The 20,777-nt window shown below is 40.2% G+C and overlaps 1 protein-coding gene across 1 annotated transcript in view; it reads left to right on the plus strand.

The window, feature by feature from the left end:
* Window positions 1-7,550, plus strand: part of si:ch211-183d21.1 (uncharacterized) — a 49,790-nt gene extending 42,240 nt beyond the window's left edge. The window contains exons 11-13 of the mRNA XM_060920387.1: window positions 3,814-3,963; window positions 7,246-7,339; window positions 7,433-7,550. Of these exons, the coding sequence (XP_060776370.1) occupies window positions 3,814-3,963; window positions 7,246-7,339; window positions 7,433-7,493 (305 nt within the window). The 3' untranslated portion in view covers window positions 7,494-7,550. The remainder of the gene's footprint in view (window positions 1-3,813; window positions 3,964-7,245; window positions 7,340-7,432) is intronic.
* Window positions 7,551-20,777: the final 13,227 nt, after the last annotated feature.

The following is a 20,777-nucleotide window of genomic DNA, read 5'->3' on the forward strand; positions in this document are numbered from 1 at the left end:
ATGTAGGAACCATCCGCTCAGCTTTTCTACGTCTTACAAAGACATGGCGATTGGAACCAAAAATCTCAAATTTGGACTCCTCAGACCAAAGGACAGATTTCCACTGGTCTAATGTCCGTTCCTTGGCCCAGGCTATTCTCTTCCTCTTGTTGTTCTTCCTTAGAAGTGGCTTCTTTGCAGCAATTCGACCATAAATTCCAGATTCACGTAGTCTTCTCTGAACAGTTGAGATGTGTGCGTGCTACTTGAACTCTGAAGCATTTAGGTGGGCTCTTATCTGGGGTGCTGTTAACTTGCAGTTTCTGAGCCTGGTAACTCTGATGAACTTATCCTGCGCAACAGAGGAAACCCTAGGTCTTCCTTTCCTGGGGCGGTCATGATGAGAGCCAGTTTCATCATAACGTTTGATGGTCTTTGGCCCTGTCCACATGGCAATGGATTCAGGTGAATCCGATAAAATTGTTTATTGTTTTGGCCTGGCGTCCACACGGCACCGGTGTTTTGGGTGCCCCAAAACGCAATCTTTTGAGAACGGGTTCCAGAGTGGAAAGATCTGGCAACAGCGCCGTTGCGAAGTCGTCTGGATGAGTAGAACGGATTTGTTTACGATGACGTCACAACCACATGTGCTTCACGCCGGGTAGAAGTGTAACGAACTCGATGCGAGTTGTCAACAAATCCTATAACTTGGTTCATGAAACGTGCTTACAAAATATTTTCACTGTGAATATTTATTGTGTAATGGTGCAAAGTGAGAGTGAGGGTCAATCCTGCCAGCAAAAATAGGGAAAAAAGGAGCGATCTCACCTCTTCAGATGTTGGTTTAAGTCCTACAATACATTCCTCAAAAAGGGCGTAGAAGAACAAATTAATCCATCAACGTGTAGCATTCAATTTATTCCGGACCATTAAAGACGCCGCCTTCCGCGTAGAATCATACGTCATCCTCGCCGCCATATTGGATGGGTTAAAGCGGAGAATAAAGATGCCTCATTCATGTGCTGCGTTTAACTGTACCAACAGGTTTACCGTCCAAACGAGATCACATGGGATTACCTTTCACAGGTGAGACTGGAAAAATACTTTTCATTGTATTTGGTCATTATAACGTAATTTTACGAACAGATTTTCCTGACTTTGTGGCTAATATGAAGTCTCGCGCATAATAGTTTATGCGCATGCGTCCTTACTACTTCTATTGTTCTGGTGTCTCCGAAGGGACCGTCTTACAGCGCCCCTAGAGGTTTGGCTTGTGTATTGCATTGTTTTCAGCAAGCGTTGCGTTGCCATATGGACCTGATATTTTACTGATCCGTTGCCCATGTGGACGCGATATATATATTTTTTTTAATAACATCTCGTTGCTGTTGTCGTGTGGATGTAGCCTTTGTGACCGCACCTGGAGATACTTTCAAAGTTCTTGAAATGTTTCAGACTGACTGACCTTCATTTCTTAAAGTGATGATGGACTGTCGTTTTTCTTTACTTAGTTGAGTAGTTCTTGGCATAATATGGATTAGAACAGTCCTCAAATAGGGCCATTCACTGTATACCAACTCTACCTCTTCACAACACAACTGATGGTCTCAAACACATCAAGAGGTCAAGAAATGAACTCTCGACGAGGCACAGCTGTAAACTGAAAGCCATTCCAGGTGACTACCTCGTAAAGCTGACTGAGAAAATGCCAAGATGTGCAAAGCTGTCAACTAAGCAAAAGGTGCCTAACTTTGAAGAATCTAAAATATAAAACATATTCTGGTTTGATTAACACTTTTTTTTTTTTTTAACCAAATAATTCCATATATATTTCTTCATAATGTCGATGACTTTAGTATTAATCTACAATTCAGAAAATTTTAAAATAATGAAAAACCACTGAATTAGAGGGCGTTTCCAAACTTTTGACTGGTACTGTATAATTTTGAAAATTTGACTTGTTAACTACGGAAGCCGCGAGAGGCCCTTCATATAATCTTTTTTTTTTTTTTTATTCACCTTGTTATCCCGAGATAACGACATAATTTAATTCAGGATCTCGAGGAAACAACACAACTAATTCGAGATCTCGAGAAAACAAAACAGTTCCGTGATCTCGAGAAAACAAAGCAATTATTCCGTGATCTCGAAAAAACAAAGCAATTATTCTGTGATCTCGAGAAAACAAGGCAATTATTTCGTGATCTCGAGAAAACAAGACAACTATTCCGTGATCTCGAGAAAACAGCTGAGATTTCTAGCAGAGCTGCGCCCCCTGTGGGTCAGACAACGAAGACTTAAAAATTGGCGGACATATTTGTGACTGATCACGGAATCCAGGGACACGTGTCGGCCCGGGGGAATTTTGAATTATTGACAGATTCAGAAAGTACAGTTTCTAAGCTTTCCAATGATGCCTTCTATGTGGAGATCTGACAATATTTGAAGAATGTGTGGCCTTTTGAAAGTGTATACCTCTTAAAACAGGGAAGGGAGAAAATCGCCCTCAAAGTTTTCCATCTCAGCTACTCTGGGTGCAGGGCGGGCACATAATGGTGCTCATTTGCATGACATTAAGGAAAGCCCTACGCCCTACTAGCTAGCACGATGCTACTTTCATGTAAACAAAGATCACCACGTCAATTTTCCTTCCATGCAAAGTATGCCCAAAACAATTATGAAGTACAAAAATAAGTCCTAAAGGTATACTTTAACGTTTTGTGGTTGAAAAATTACTCACACCGTTAGAAAGATAGCATGATGATAACAACTAACACAACGCTAGTTTCATGTAACCAAACCACAACACTCTCCGTTACATGCAAAAATAACCACACAACTTTAGATTAATAAACTTACCCCATCAGAAAGAGAAACGGCGCCTTGCACACATCAATGCCTCCGATGGAATATGTAGTCCTAGAACACTTCCTTTTGGTTGGGTTTTTTTTTTGCTAGAAATGGTCATCTCTGATGTAACTACCGTGCGTCTGTTTGCTTCGCGGTGTTTCAGCTCCTCTGCGCTCTGTTTAGCTTGCTCATTCCATAGTGAAATTACACGCCTGTATGCAGCTTAAGTAGCCACGAGCTCAGCTCGTATCATACAGCTGATTGGCGAAAAAAAAAAAGACTTAAATCATCATGTGAATGGCCCATATGGTAATTTACCCACACCCCCCAGCAGGCTACAGTCCTGACAAAAACGAGACAATTTGCAACAAAAAATGTATGCTTTTCCAACAAAACAATCTATTATCTGAAATACTGATTGCATTCAAGATCTCAACTTGCACATTATGGAAAAAAACGAAAATCACAAATTTCGGAAAAAAAAAAGCTTCTTTTGCGATTTTCTCGGATTCGTTTCGGCCGACATGTGTCCGTGGATTCCATGACTCGTCACATTTAATTATTAATAATTTTGAAATTATCCCTTATTAAAAGACTTAATGCAATCTCTCCCTGTGTCAACCCCTGATCAAAATATTGCCTTATTAGGTGATCGACTATTCCAGACATTCTAATGACCAAAGTTGCGTCTATACAGAATGAAAAATGGCCCCAAAGTCAGCATATCACAAGTCTCTTGGCGCACCTGAATGAACCATTTCTCAGCTGTTTACTTGAGATCGTGAAATAATTGTTTTCTCGAGATCTCGAATTAGTTGTGGTGTTTTCTCGAGATCCTGAATTAATTATGTCGTTATCTCGGGATAACAAGGTGAATAAAAGAAAAGGATTATATGAAGGGCCTCTCTCGGCTTCCGTAGTTAACAACACAATTTCTTGAAAAGCTTTCGTCCCCCCCCCCCGTTAATGTCATGTGTGTGTTAGGTGTGAATTTAACCTGCGTATCCAAGAGCTTGTACGCAGAAGGTCCTGTATTTGCACAATCCAATCGCCAGAGGGAGCTTGTGGCCCAGGTACTGCAGAAAACGCAGACACACTCCTGCAGCGGAGTCGGGGAACGGCTGTACAATAAAGGTACACAGACGCACACCAGAGTTATTCCGGTCAACAAATAATACACCTACATACTGTAGATTTCAACAAAATGCAATGCTTTTTGGTTTTTTTTTTTTAATTGTATTGCATAAACCTCATGTCAGTTCAGAAATTTGTCAATAATTGCAGATAATAATTTACTTGTACACTTTCAAAGTGTCGTTAGCGAAGTATTTACCCGACACTGTGAATGTCACACTTCGTTCAGTGGAGCTGGAATGCAGTCTTAACTTATAAGTAGGACTTATTTAAATATGAGTGTTGTAGTCAAGTCACTAAAGGCCTCTGCATGCTCTTACGACAAGGCTTTCGCAGATAGCTTTTCGCACACAGTTGTAATTTATCGTTGAGCGTGATGTTATTCACCGCCACAATGCAAAGGGGTGCGAAATCGCTAGGAGTAGTTGGTGGGTGTGGTTAGTGGAGTGTTTATCTTCCGGTTACTGAGCAACAGGTCAGTCAACACCGCTGTCCTTATAATGCGCTGTCCTTATAATGAGTAGAACTGGAGTCGTATAGATGTACGTACTTCCTCAATCAACCGCTCTTCGTGCTGCTCCATTTTCGCTCGGGTTTTTAAAAATGGCGGTCGTGAAAACAAAACAAACCGGGGAAGTAGGGAAGCGGAAGTGCGTGTACAGCGGATGTAGAGTGGACCAATCGGAGCCCTCTTGTCTGTGAGGCTGTCTGCGGTGGTCACAAATTTTGGGAGGTGCGCGCAGAGCGTCTGCGAAGGTGGGGGGGGCTACGCAGACGCTGTCTGCGACGCCGTCTGCGAAGACTGGGTTGTCAGCATAAATTGGCCTTAAACCTCGAGCCCCCAGTGTTCAAGTCCGAGTCATGAAAGAAAATTTCGAGTCCGAGAACAAGACCCCACCCGCACCTTTTGACGGTGGCTGTTGCTGCCTTTATGTGAAAGCTTCTCTGCCACTGTGTCGGACTAACGTTACTGCTCAACCGCCCCGTTTTAGTTAACAGGCTCAAGGGAAAAAGCATCGCTCAGCAAGCCCCGCCCACAATCAACAGAGCGATGAACATAGCGTGTCACTTCCTTCTCTGGGTGGAGTCTTGCCAAATGACGATTGAAGTTCGAGGTCGTCTCCTCGATAGTTCTTCTACATATGGAACACACAGCAGTGCATTTTTTTTTTTCCCCCACTGCACGAGAAGCGGACAATCCTAAGGGCGTTCTCTCCAGGCGTTTTAGCGCCATTAACGTTCGTTTGTTCCTGAACAGGCCAGTGTGCGTTCTCTTGCACGAAATTACTATAAAAATTAATGCAGATCGAAATATCTTGTGCCAGATTATTACGGCATGTCAGAAAAAATAAAGAGAAAAGACGAGTCCGAGTCATCAGTGCTCAAGTCCTTAAAATTAGAGCACGAGTCAGACTCGAGGACGAAATAAATTCTGCCAAAAGTTCACTCAAACGTACATGAAACAGGATATTTTTTTAAAATGAAAAACCCCATGCTAATTCAACCAGTGGTTAAAGACTTTCCCAACACACCGTCTCGGATTTTTTGGATTTTCTCACCATTTGTTAAAACCTGCAAAAATGGCCAGTTTGTTTGAGTCGACTCGCATTTGTTACAAAATGGCAGCCATTTCAAGATCTGACCCAGATGCACATCATGACTAGCCTGGGCCCGCCCATCCTAAGCGTGACGCAACACGAGGGCCTGTTGCGAGCTTAGTCTGGCCAGGCAAGCTATCTACAGCTCTTCCAAGCTCCCGAAAAATCGGGAGCCAATCAACTTTGAGCGTCTCCAACGGCCCTGGGTAGAGGCGTGTTCAAGGCAGTGACGTAGTAGAACTGCGACCGGAAGCCATAGATTGTTTACAGAATCTATGCCGGAAGCGCTTCATTCACTAGAAACATTACGAACATGGAGCAAGTTCTCATTGAAAACGGAGCAAAGAGCAGCCCTGGAGGTATTTATTGAACGGAAGGATGTTTTTGCCTTGCTCCCGACCGGCTTCGGTAAGAGTTTAATCTACCAGTTAGCCCCGTCGCGTCATATACGTCAGAGGAAAGAGGGATGTGATTGGTTTAAGCTTCGTCACAGCCTTTTCTGACTTCGACCATAAGCAAACTGAGGCATTTCAGGGAGGCGGGTCAACCACGGGCTCTGGGAAACGGTTGGGCTTAATATCTTTGCCAGACCAAATGCTCGCAGAGCTTTGAAGTCGCGTTAGCCAGACTACATCATGACATCACACGGCCCTTTTGTGAAACACTCTCCCTTAAAGTGCATATCACGGGTAAATTCAGGAGCAAGATCAATGTAATTCTCCTATTTTATATTAAACTTTGGTCAAATATCTGTAACATTCTGCGCAATTTTTTTACCTTGCGCAATACCAGAAAAATTCAGTTGAAATTGAGCCATTTGAGGCGAATTGGTCCGCCTCTGAAAAAACTTGGCATTTGGATTTCCTGGCAAACATTAATTTTCGTGACGTGGCGTGCGGGACGCCTCTTTCTGAATCCTACGTCAGCGCTGGTCTGTTTATGAGAAAACGACCTGGTGGTTTTCTGCAAATTTCTTCAACGTTATCGCGTAATTATTAAAATGGTTAACAGATGTATCGTAGGAGGGTGTAGCAACACCAACCATGATGGGATTAGTACTCATCGTTTCCCAAAAGACCGGACAATGAGAGAGAAACGGGAGCGCTTGGTGTACACAGGCTGTGCACTGAAACCGTGCAAAGCTCTCGCAGCCTGCTGGCGCTTCCGCAGGTAACGTCACGAATCTGGCTCCAGACTCCCTTGGGATTTTTCCAGACGTGTTTTATTTTTTTCTGCTGTAGACAGATGGCCTTGTGCAAAATTACCCTTCTGGATGAGTGTGTAAAGGGACATACTTTCATATAAAAAAAAATGAAATTGGTCCAGAATATGCACTTTTTAATAACTCGTAAAGTAGACCTGCTATGAAGATGAAGCTTGGTATAGTTTTGTGGTTCTGCATGTAGAATTGGGATTAGAATCAAATTTGGCACGTCTTTCATTATTTCAATGATAAATGGAATGGCGTGCTGTTCTCAGGTGTCTCATTCCTGGATTAGAACACGTTTATAAAGTGTGGAATCTAATAATATCGTGAAATATGTTTTAAAAAGAAGTTAAAAATCAAGTGCGACGAAAGATTTAGTAAACGCACCCCACATACTGTATACAGTAATCGTAATCGGCCATAATGAAGTGCAGCATTATTCGAACTGAGTGACTGACAGTTTGATTACCCAATCAGAGTCCTCGCTGGGGCTGCAGGTGGGGCTGGTGTTAACGGCGGTGCTGCTGTGTGCAGTGGGAGGAGCCGTCGTCTTCTACCTGTACAAGAAAAAGTAAGCATTCATGAGATGTTCAGTTGAACGGATTTAAGAGTTGTTTTGTTTTAATATGTCAGCCGGAATGAGTGTGTGTGTGTTTTTCCACAGACGGCCTCAAGACTACTATTCAATGGAGCTGAATGAACACGACTCGCCCGTGGATCTCTAGCATTTGTTTGTGTGTGCGTGCATTTTTTTTTTTTTTTTAAAGGAAGTCTACAACCCCGATTCCAAAAAAGTTGGGACAAAGTACAAATTGTAAATAAAAACGGAATGCAATGATGTGGAAGTTTCAAAATTCCATATTTTATTCAGAATAGAACATAGATGACATTTATCAAATGTTTAAACTGAGAAAATGTATCATTTAAAGAGAAAAATTAGGTGATTTTAAGTTTCATGACAACAACACATCTCAAAAAAGTTGGGACAAGGCCATGTTTACCACTGTGAGACATCCCCTTTTCTCTTTACAACAGTCTGTAAACGTCTGGGGACTGAGGAGACAAGTTGCTCAAGTTTAGGGATAGGAATGTTAACCCATTCTTGTCTAATGTAGGATTCTAGTTGCTCAACTGTCTTAGGTCTTTTTTGTCGTATCTTCCGTTTTATGATGCGCCAAATGTTTTCTATGGGTGAAAGATCTGGACTGCAGGCTGGCCAGTTCAGTACCCGGACCCTTCTTCTACGCAGCCATGATGCTGTAATTGATGCAGTATGTGGTTTGGCATTGTCATGTTGGAAAACGCAAGGTCTTCCCTGAAAGAGACGTCGTCTGGATGGGAGCATATGTTGCTCTAGAACCTGGATATACCTTTCAGCATTGATGGTGTCTTTCCAGATGTGTAAGCTGCCCATGCCACACGCACTAATGCAACCCCATACCATCAGAGATGCAGGCTTCTGAACTGAGCGCTGATAACAACTCGGGTCGTCCTTCTCCTCTTTAGTCCGAATGACACGGCGTCCTTGATTTCCATAAAGAACTTCAAATTTTGATTCGTCTGACCACAGAACAATTTTCCACTTTGCCACAGTCCATTTTAAATGAGCCTTGGCCCAGAGAAGACGTCTGCGCTTCTGGATCATGTTTAGATATGGCTTCTTCTTTGAACTATAGAGTTTTAGCTGGCAACGGCGGATGGCACGGTGAATTGTGTTCACAGATAATGTTCTCTGGAAATATTCCTGAGCCCATTTTGTGATTTCCAATACAGAAGCATGCCTGTATGTGATGCAGTGCCGTCTAAGGGCCCGAAGATCACGGGCCCCCGGTATGGTTTTCCAGCCTTGACCCTTACGCACAGATTCTTCCAGAATCTCTGAATCTTTTGATGATGATATGCACTGTAGATGATGATATGTTCAAACTCTTTGCAGTTTTACACTGTCGAACTCCTTTCTGATATCGCTCCACTATTTGTCGGTGCAGAATTAGGGGGATTGGTGATCCTCTTCCCATCTTTACTTCTGAGAGCCGCTGCTACTCCAAGATGCTCTTTTTATACCCAGTCATGTTAATGACCTATTGCCAATTGACCTAATGAGTTGCAATTTGGTCCTCCAGCTGTTCCTTTTTTGTACCTTTAACTTTTCCAGCCTCTTATTGCCCCTGTCCCAACTTTTTTGAGATGTGTTGCTGTCATGAAATTTCAAATGAGCCAATATTTGGCATGAAATTTCAAAATGTCTCACTTTCGACATTTGATATGTTGTCTATGTTCTATTGTGAATACAATATCAGTTTTTGAGATTTGTAAATTATTGCATTCCGTTTTTATTTACAATTTGTACTTTGTCCCAACTTTTTTGGAATCGGGGTTGTATTTTTATGATTTTTTTTTTTTAACTGAGATTACATAAAGGTATGCCATGTTGTGGGTTTTTTTTTTCCTTTTTTTTAACAAAATGGTTTACATAACTCTATATTTTGATGCTCTTTAATAGAATATTTTGTTTCCTGTTCCTTCAAATCTTATGAACCTGACTTGGTCAGGATATGAAAATGTTTTATAGACCTGTAATTTTCATACTTTTTTTTTAAAAAGTCAATTTGTTTTTTTTGCTGGTTTCTCAGAAATTAGCCCCAGGCGTTCATAGCGTCCATGTAATGCATGTAATATTTCTTAGACAGTCTATAACATTGAACGTAACTCCCACCCGATTTAAGATATGCGGCATTGTTCTTTTAATAAATATTCGTCTTCATTGGCAAATTGTGTTACAAGAGGAGTAAAACACTTCAGGATGTGCTGCTGTTGGAAAATAATCAACTTCAGGGATGGTAACAATAACTCCGCATATGCTATTGATTGTTTTCCATGAATGGCACCCCCCAAGTGATTTTACCATTTTGGAAAACCACTACTGAAGGGTGTTTGCCTTCCATGTAGAATATAAAGGGTCACAGAAGTTCATTGTACAATCTTCATTTCCTAAAGGTACTCAGGGTTACTGAAACCTGTGTGTGTGAGTTTACGGTGTATTTGGGTCCTACAACTATCAACATGTACCATGATTTATTATTTTTTTAAAATACCAGGATCAGAGGATTCTATACAACAGCGTATATTAGGGCCATTGGAGGTTTAAAAAAAAAAATACACAGCTGAGGGAGGGGGTAATATTCCAAGAAGAAAACCCTCAGAATTTCTGAGGTTTAAGTCGGCAGTTTCTGAGAAAAATCTGATTTTCTCTGAGATTATAATCATAAATTTGCAAGAAAAATACTCAAGTTCCAAGATTAAAAAGTTAAATTTATGAGGAAAAAACCCTAAAATTTCAAGGTAAAAAAATTTACAAAAGTAAATTAAAATTTTAAAAATATGAAATTCCGAGATTGCAAAATCACAAATTTATGAGAAAAAAATAAAATTCTGAGACTAAAAAAAATTTAAAAAAGTAAAGTATATTAAAATTCAAAAAATTTTGAAATCCCTAGATCATAAGTTTACAAAACCTATTTTCAGTTAAAAAAAAAAACACCTAAAATTCTGAGAATATAGTTACAAATTTATTACGCATAAACTGAAATTCCAAGATTAATAATTTACAAAAGTACATTAAAATTTTAAAATTATGAAATTGAGATCACGATTGTGTGTGGGGGGGGGGGAGCCTCAGAAATTCCGAGATTCAAATGTCACAAATTTACGAATGGAAAAAATTCCAAGATTACAAAGTCACAAATTTACAAGAAAAAAATGAAATTCTGAGATTAAAAAAAGTTATGGAAGTAAATTTCAAATTTTAAATAATTATGAAATCCTTAGATTATAAGTTTTCAAAAAAATTATGAAATTCCAGAACCTAAGAAAAATTTGGAAAACTTGTTTACAATTTTAAAAAAAAAACCCTCAAATTCTGAGAATATAAAGTCTCAAATTTATTTGGGAAAAAAATGTAAATTATGAAATTCTGAGATCTCAAGTGTATGAGGACGGGGGAAAAAAGCCCTCAAATTCCAGGATTCAAATGTCACAGATTTACAAGAAAAAACTGAAATTCTGAGATGGAAAAAAATTTACAAAAGTAAATTGAAATTATTTTTTTTTTGAAATTCCAAGATCATAAGTTTACAAGAAAAAAAATTATGAAATTCCAAAAATATTTTGACAAAAATTAAGTTATTTACAAATTTAAAAAAAAAAAAAACCTCAAATTCCATAATTACAAAATCATAAATTTACAAGAAAAACAACTTGGAAAAAGTTTTTTTTGGGGGGGGTTGGTCAAGGAACCAGATCACTTCAGTTTGCAAGGTTGGATCAACTTCATCACACTACAGACACAATGGCTGAGCCGAGAGTCCTAGGAAATGCAGTCTGTCTTCCTTGATCGCATGATATAAAAGAAGGTAGAAGAGATTTTTGCCAACATTTCCCAGAATGCACTGCAGCCAGGTATCTGGGGACCATGAGAGGTGTGGGTTTTTTATTTTTTGTTTGCCCCCCCGCGCCAAAAAAAAAAAAATTTTAACCTACAATGACCCTAATATTCCATCTTAATTCCATGGTTCACCATGGTGGGGTGTTTTTTTTTTTCTTTTTTTTTTTTTTTTTAAATCTCCTCTAACTCCTTGAATAACTCTCACTCATGTCTCACTCTGCTCTGTAAAACATATGACTGTTTAATTATTGTTGGTACAAATGGCATATTTACACTATGGAAAGGGAATTTCTAAAAACACAATTGTGTTAAATTTCAACGTCTGAATATTTATTTACTTGCCATTTCATTGGATTTTGTCACTTGATCACAGGAAGAGAGTCGCATGAAGGGAAAACTAGTTTGTAAATGTTTCGCGTACTGACGAATCAGCGTGTCCTCGGACTTCAGTCTCATCCTTGATTCTTCCTTGTATGTTATTTTCATGCTTCTGGACTTGATCTTAAGAATTGGAAGCTGTACTTGCTTTTTGAAAAGAGTAAAGAATTCCCTGTAAAGGCATGTGTTGAGTGTTAAAGACAACCCTAACTCCAACGCTGTTCTCTTTTTCATGATCATCTTCCTTCTGGTCCATTGGTGAACAACCAAAACACACCACACTGAATTAAAGTCAAACATAGCGCTGTATTCGCTTCAGATCCAGCAACACCGAAACTCATCCGTTTTATGGATCTGCACCAGAACGGGTTTGGATCCGGCCCAGGTTAACACATTAACAACGAATACTGTTGCAGCTGACCCTGAGCTGGTGCAGGTCCAGATGTTCTTTTTAGCTTCTTTCTCAAATGTGGCACAGACTTGGGTCAGATGAGGTTCACAGGTTTAGGAAATTGACAGAGTATATTTTTGCGAAGTAAAATTTTTTTTTTTATGACAATTCTTACACTTTTATCATCCCCCATTAGCCGAAAGGCCCAAAGGGGGTTCATGTCATGGCAATCTGTCCATCCCGGGAAGGGTGCTCACCTTCTGAAATCAACTCCTCCCACAACTTTTGGAGGAATTTCACGAAACTTGGCAGGATTCTTTATTATATGTCAGTAATACACACATTGTAATTTCGTTCTTTTCGGTCATGTTTTACCAAAGTTACAGCCCTTGATTAACAATTATACTTTGACAATTTCATGAGTTTTCCTTCTGAAATCAACTCCCCTTCCAACTTTTGGAGGAATTTCATGAAACTTGGTAAAAGGCCTTGTTATACTACGAATATTGTTATTTTGTTCAATTCAGTCGCGTTTTACCAGAGTTACAGCCCTTGATTAACAACCTTGTACTTTCACAATTTCATGAAGGTGTGCTCGCCTTCTGGCATCAACTCCTCTCACGATTTCTGGACGAATTTCTCGAAGCTTGGCAAAACGCCTTGTTATATGATGGTAATACGCATATTGCGATTTAATTTTATTTGTGAATATTTTCCCAGAGTTTTGACCCTTGATTAAATAACTTGCACTTTGACGATTTCATGAGGGTGGACGTTTTTCTGAAATCAACTCCTCTCACAATTTGTGGAGGAATTTCACCAAACTTGGTAAAAGGTTTTGTTATACGCATATTGAAATTACGTTTAATTTGGGCAAATTTTACCAGAGTTCTTCCCTTGATTATTAACAAACTTGTACTTTGGCAATTTCATCAAGGTGTGCTTGCTTTCTGAAATCAACTTCCACTCAATTTTTATCCCCCGCTGGCTGAAAGGCCCGAAGGGGGATTATGTCATGACGATGTCTGTTTGTTCCGGGAAGGGTACTCACCTTCTGAAATCAACTCCTCTTACAATTTTTGGAGGAATTTCACGAAACTTGACAGGATTCTTTGTTATATGTCGGTAATACGCGTATTGCAATTTTGTTCAATTTGGTCACATTTTACCAGAGTTATGGCACAGTTGCCAGCGGGGGATATTGTGCTCTCAGAGCACTCGTTTTACAACCTGGAGGGAGAAAAGGCAGCGTTTCGGGCTCGGACAGTTCCTCAACCTCAGCTACATCACTCCATTTCATGATTGACTTCAACTTGAGATGTGCGCTGGCCTGTGTATTTAATCCCACTCAGCACTTTTGTTTGTAATAAATGTCCTCGATACTTTCCCATAGTCCAACCATACAAGTACCTTAATTTAAATTGACCGACAGCCGGGACCAGGCAGTTACTAAGGATGAGTACTCTTTAAATGTATGGCACAATGCAGCACTGCACGTTTGTATTGATGAATGTTGTCTTTATTTGGTTTTTTGAAATGATGATCCCTTCTCTGTCACATGCGTTACTTGTCAAGAGGTTGCCAAAGAATTAAAAAATCTAAGGTTGGATAGTTCATACGGCCCTGATGGGATACCAATTAAGTTTATCAAGCTGGTTTCTGACCTAGTGGCCTCTCTTTTCACTCACATCGGCTGTCCATTGCTAGCAGCAACGACTGCTTCACCAGGATGTGCAGAAACTATCAGTTTCAAAGAACAACGTGACCTCAGTAAAAAGTTTTTTGTATTCGATGCTCATAGTTTTGCACCGTGTTTATCTACTGGTTTTTTTTGTTTGTTTTTATTGCTGTATGCTGTTTCTTAGTATCGTTAGTTAGATTGTATACATGTACAGTGGTGCTTGAAAGTTTGTGAACCCTTTAAAATTTTCTATATTTCTGCATAAATATGACCTAAAACATTATCAGATTTTCACACAAGTCTTAAAGTGGATAAAGAGAACCCAGTTAAACATGAGACAAAAATATTATACTCGGTCATTTATTTATTGAGGAAAATGATCCAATATTACATATCTGGGAGTGGCAAAAGTATGTGAGCCTCTAGGATTAGCAGTTAATTTGAAGGTGAAATTAGAGTCAGGTGTTTGCAATCAATGAGATGACAATCCGGTGTGAGTGGGCACCCTGTTTTATTTAAAGAACAGGGATCTATCAAAGTCTGATCTTCACAACACATGTTTGTGGAAGTGTATCATGGCACAAACAAAGGAGATTTCTGAGGACCTCAGAAAAAGCGTTGTTGATGCTCATCAGACTGGAAAAGGTTACAAAACCATCTCTAAAGAGTTTGGACTCCACCAATCCACAGTCAGACAGATTGTGTACAAATGGAGGAAATTCAAGACCATTGTTACCCTCCCCAGGAGTGGCCGACCAACAAAGATCAGTCCAAGAGCAAGGCGTGTAACAGTCGGTGAGATGACAAAGGACCCCAGGGTAACTTCTAAACAACTGAAGGCCTCTCTCACATTGGCTAATGTTCATGAGTCCACCATCAGGAGAACACTGAACAACAATGGTGTACATGGCAGGGTTGCAAGGAGAAAGCCACTGCTCTCCAAGAAGAACATTGCTGCTCGTCTGCAGTTTGCTAAAGATCACGTGGACAAGCCAGACAGCTATTGGAAAAATGTTTTGTGGACAGATGAGACCAAAATAGAACTTTTTGATTTAAATGAGAAGCGTTATGTTTGGAGAACGGAAAACACTGCATTCCAGCATAAAAACCTTATCCCATCTGTGAAACATGGTGGTGGTAGTATCATGGTTTGGGCCTGTTTTGCTGCATCTGGGCCAGGACGGCTTGCCATCGTTGATGGAACAATTAATTCTGAATTATACCAGCGAATTCTAAAGGAAAATGTCAGGACATCTGTCCATGAACTGAATCTCAAGAGAAGGTGGGTCATGCAGCAAGACAACGACCCCAAGCACACAAGTCGTTCAACCAAAGAATGGTTAAAGAATAATAAAAGTTAATGTTTTGGAATGACCAAGTCAAAGTCCTGATCTTAATCCAATGGAAATGTTGTGGAAGGACCTGAAGCTAGCAGTTCATGTGAGGAAACCCACCAACATCCCAGAGTTGAAGCTGTTCTGTACGGAGGAATGAGCTAAAATTCCTCCAAGCCGGTGTGCAGGACTGATCAACAGTTACCGCAAACGTTTAGTTGCAGTTATTGCTGCACAAGGGGGTCACACCAGATACTGAAAGCAAAGGTTCACATACTTTTGCCACTCACAGATATGTAATATTGGATCATCTTTATCTACTTTTAGGACTTGTATGAAAATCTGATGATTGATTGATTGATTGATTGATTGATTGATTGATTGATTGATTGATTGATTGATTGATTGATTTTAGCATTGTAAGAGCCAAATTTTGTTTTGGATAATACTAATAAATTATTACTTTGCCCGGGATGGAGTCCACCAGGGGGCGAGGTGTTTGTTTTTCAGTGGGGTTTTTTGGCAGCAACTTTACAGGAAAATGGCTGGATCAATCTTCATACAACTTTCAGGATAGATGGGCATTGGTCTCAAATAGAACCTCCAACTTTTAGGGTCATCCGGTCAACATCACCAAAAAGGTCAAAATCTTTTTTTTGTGTGATTATCTTCCTTTATATTCATCATATTTACTTCAAATCAATTCCAAAATGTTCATCTTTCAATTCTGCTTCCATTGACATGCTACATGATGGGGTATCTCTCATAGCTTTCTTCGCAGTTGGGGGTCAAATGTCGGGGGGGGTCAAGGTCATTGCTAAAATTTGCATATTTTCCATTATCACTCAAACGGTTAGAGAGATGTTTATCATTCTCAACATATAGGAAGTTATATATGGGCTTTCATTTGGCACCATGACCTTTCACGTTTGCTGGTGTGTCTGTCTGTTAACAATCTAGCGTCTAGACAGTTGCACTAATTGACTTCAAATTGTCAGAGTAGGTGGGCAATGGTCCCTAGATTACCTAATTAAATTTTGGGGGTAATCAGGTCTGGTCCATTATAACACACAAACGGTTGCCGATAGACAAATGTTTACTATTATGAGCATATAGGAACTCCCATATGGCCTTTCATTTGGCACTATGATCTTTGACCTTAAGTGACCTTGAAAGGTCAAACTCAAGGTCACGGATTTTCAGAGGGCTGTAACTTGAAAACGGCTGATGGAAGACAAATGTTTATCATTATCGACTTCTAGGAAGTGCCATATGGGTTTTCATTTGGCACCATGACGTTTGACCTTGAATGACTCTGAAATGTCAAACTCCAAGGTCATGGATTTTCATAGGACTTGTAACCTGACAGCTAATGATTGAGAAATATTCCTGTTCTCGACATACAGGTATAAAATGAGTGCTGCCGGGCGAGGTTTGTTTTGCCTGGCAACACGTTGTTATTCTTATTAATAATAAATGTGATGTTTTTATTTGACATTCCAATGTACTCATTACTTAGAATTTAAATAAGGAAAAATATAAAGGAAAAAAATGCAAGAAAAACACATGTTCAAGCAAATGTTTGTGTTCTAAGCGGGGCGGCTCTAGGTCTTTGGCTGCCCTAGGCGAGATTGAGTTTTGCCCCCCCCAAGAAAAAACCCCCTCTAATAACATCTAAATAACACTTTAATCTAATCACTCTATTCTATTACTATTAAACCAGGGCTTTTCAAAGTGTGGGGCGCCAGAGTTCTTCAGGGGGGGCGCAACGTGAGAGACAAAATGGATCGGTTTTTAGTACCTAAAGCTACAGTGAGTGAGGAGACAAAGTCTGGGCCAAGCAAAAAAAAACAGAGCCTCCAGGATGTTGTGATTTGCAACTTCAGCCCAAATTCAACCAATCCCTGCGAATTCAGGGCGGTGTTGCAATTCTATCCAATCACCGCAACTTTCCCGCAAATTTGACCAATCGTTGGCGTCGTCTTGAGGTGACGTCGACAAACTACCTTCCGCCTTACTTCCGTGTGTTCAAGAGAAGCAACATGCGTGTCGTGTTGCCAGATTGGACGATTTCAAGTGCATTTTGGCAGGTTTTGAACATATTTTGGACTGGAAAACGTCAGCAGTATCTGGCAACACTGAAAGTGTGTTATGTTTACAGTGAAGGACTGTGTGCACTTTTTTTTTTTTTACTTAATACAAGAACTTGATGGATGCCAACATTTTTGCAAAATGGTATTTTATTTTCCATTGTTCAGGCAACTTCAGCATCATACTGTGAGATTCTGTTCAAATTGTTTTTTTTCTTCTATGAAGCCTGAGCCATTTATTTTATTAGTTTATAATTATTGTTTAATTTAGTCTTCAGGAGAGACTGCCTGCACACAGTACTAGTATTAATAGTTTTTTTTTCTTACATGAAAGCTGAGGCATTTATATTATATTTGAAGGTAACTTCATGTTGTGCTGTGAGGTTCTCTGCACTTTAACTTTTGAACCAACAGGTGCATTTGGATAAGTAAAGCCTATTTTTCTGCATTTTTGTAGTCCTGGTAATCTTTTATATTGGTAAAGTTGTTTATAGGACCATTTCTCTTTGTTTTTTTAATCAATAGTTGTTCAGTAGTAACTTAATATTTAACATATCACTCAATTTTAATCACAAAAAGAGAAAATCGCAACAATTTCTCGCAACTTTCACTTCCTCCCGCAATGTAATCGCAACAAAAACCTAAAAAACACCCCAACTTTCATCGCAATTTTTTTGGAAACCCCCCCGCAACATCAGACATTTTAGCCCGCAACAATCACAAAAAAGGCCCGCGGAATCCTGGGGGGACTGAAAAAAGAAGGAAGTATGACCACGATTATTTCAAGTTTGGATTTTCATGGACTGGATCTGAAGATGCTCCACTGCCACAGTGTGTTGTCTGCCAAGAGGTGCTAGCTAACGATGCTATGGGATGTTTAAAATGTGTAAAACAAGATGTTTTAAAAAGCACAGATGTTTAAAATGTGAAAAAGAAAAAAATAATGTGTACAACAACCATTTTTTTAAAAAATACGAATGGAACATTAAGTATAGCAACAACAAAAATTGTAAGGGGGGGGGCGCTGTTGTTTATTTGCTCTCCGAGGGGGGGCTCACTCTCCCACACTTTGAAAACCCCTGTATTAAACAATGTACGGTGCATGGACAATAAACAAGAAGTCATTTTTATCTTTTTCATTATTGTTATTATTGTTATCATTATTAACATAAAGTGTCACAAAGTAAAATGACCACACAAATTCAATACATATCTCCATATAATGGGCAAAAACTCTTCCGCACCCTGTTCAAAGTGTAGTGCATGGACAATAAACAAGAAATTATTTTTAGTTTCTTTTTTGCTATTAAAAGTTAAGTCATCTCTGAAGAATTAACAAATTAAATGAATAAATTCTACAATTCTAAATTGTGCAAACTTAAGCACCCTGTTAGGACATCAATGGGCTGTATTTTCAAATAAAAGTGCTATTATGGGTACTTTGTTATTGAAGTCTATTGCTGTTTGCATCTAGTTAGCTAGGCAGACATTGAGTCAGGCGTCTAAAATATTAATTTGCCACTATAATGGTTGATATGAGAGATTAGATCAGACTTACCTCTATACTTGGCTCTATCAGTTTCTTCCTGTAGCCTTCGTTTGCGCCCTTGCGCACCCGAGAGTTTGGATTTCTTCATTTAAGCACTTGTAGTCTGGGCTACTTTTTGCAGTGGATGGCCATTCTCATTCCCCGATGAACACCGCTCCCCCCGCCCCCCTTATAACCTCATCTCATCTCATCTCATTATCTCTAGCCACTTTATCCTTCTACAGGGTCGCAGGCAAGCTGGAGCCTATCCCAGCTGACTACAGGTGAAAGGCGGGGTACACCCTGGACAAGTCGCCAGGTCATCACAGGGCTGACACATAGACACAGACAACCATTCACACTCTCATTCACACCTACGGTCAATTTAGAGTCACCAGTTAACCTAACGTGCATGTCTTTGGACTGTGGGGGAAACCGGAGCACCCGGAGGAAACGGACACGGGGAGAACATGCAAACTCCGCACAGAAAGGCCCTTGCCGGCCCCGGGGCTCGAACCCAGGACCTTCTTGCTGTGAGGCGACAGCGCTAACCACTACACCACCGTGCCGCCCTCCTTATAACCTATCATTGTGCATTTTTAGTAGGCATAAGGAAATCCCCAACCACTACTGCGTAGGCTACACTTGTTTTTCAACCTTTTTGAGCCAGGGCGCACTTTTTTCAATGAAAAAATCTCAAGGCACATCACCAATAGAAACTGTTGACTGAAACTAAAACGCTGTTGCCAATATTTACAATATGTCATTCTATAATTTTCCACGGTACACTTGGTGATCTCTCACGGCACACTAGTGTTCCGCGGTACTAGAGTTCGGCAGCACAGTGGTTGAAAACACTGTACACCACTGATGCACTTGGTAACATCTCCATTCAATAACTCCAGCCCTCCTTTTTGGTGGGGTTTTGGTCGCCCTTGGCGCCCCTGGGCACACTGCGCTCTAGGGCCAAAACGGAGAATAGTCGCGGATGCGCACTTGCGCGCCCGAAGACACACTATAAGACAGGGCGAACCACTGTTGAGCGCTTATTGTTTCATGATTAACAACCACCACCACACCCTGCTTTTTTTGACAAATCGCACCCTGACTTCATGCTTTGCTGTACAATTAAATTAGGCTAAGACATTATAATGCTGACTCGTTTTCAGAATAGTGGAAGTCATAATTTTTCTCCCCCCATTTCTGCGCCCCTGGATGGACGCAGCGCCCTTAGCATTTGCCTATAGCCACGGGCCGGCTCTGGTTCTAAGGAATGCAATGGAATAGGAATCTAGTGAACTATAGATAATCACTCTTTGCATCCATGGTGAGCAGAAAAGCATCTCAGAATGCACATTATGTCAAACCTTGAGGTGGATGGGCTACAAGTGCAGAAGATGATGTTGGGTTCCACTCCTGTCAGCCAAGAACAGGAACGTTTCCGACTACGAAACTGCCACTTGCTGGGTGTTTGGTTATTGTTGTTTTTCCACACCATTCTGTGTAAAGTTTTGAGACTGTTAGGTGTGAAAATCCACGGAGATCAGCAGTTTCTGAAATACTCAAATCCCCCCCCATTTTTGACTTGGACATGGATATGAACTGAAGCTCCTGACCTGTACCTTGCTGTTTTTCTGCACTGCCATTGCTACATGCTTGTCTGATTTGGATAATCGTATGAATCCTCAGGTTGTTGTGTGCTGATTTGAATGATCCAGATCCGGCTTCAGTCACAAACCTTTTTTTCAAGTCACTTTCACATCTTTCTTACAAAAAAAAAAAAAAGAGGATACAGGATGTTCAAAACCATCATCTGATGTTGTGTCTCATTCTGCCTGTCTGACCCCTCACTCTTTTTTTCCTGTTCTCTCAGAAGCACTTCCTGCTGCGTGACAGACTTCGTTTCACTCCATCTATCAAGTGTGGCTGATTTTATTCAAAACTTGAGATGACTGTTTTTTTTTTTCCTAAGCATGTGTATATGAGATGTTAACAGTATCTGTAGAGATCCTGCATGTGTGTGTTTGCATATGAAAGATGGTGTGTGTGTGTGTGTGTGTGGTCGGGCCCAAGGGAAGATGATACAGGCAAAGGCAATGAACCAGTTCTTAAAGTGAAACTGTGTGTATGTGCGCACATGCATATGATGCAAAGATGCTGCTG

Source organism: Neoarius graeffei, chromosome 5, assembly GCF_027579695.1.
Source record: "Neoarius graeffei isolate fNeoGra1 chromosome 5, fNeoGra1.pri, whole genome shotgun sequence".
Lineage (NCBI taxonomy): Eukaryota > Metazoa > Chordata > Actinopteri > Siluriformes > Ariidae > Neoarius > Neoarius graeffei.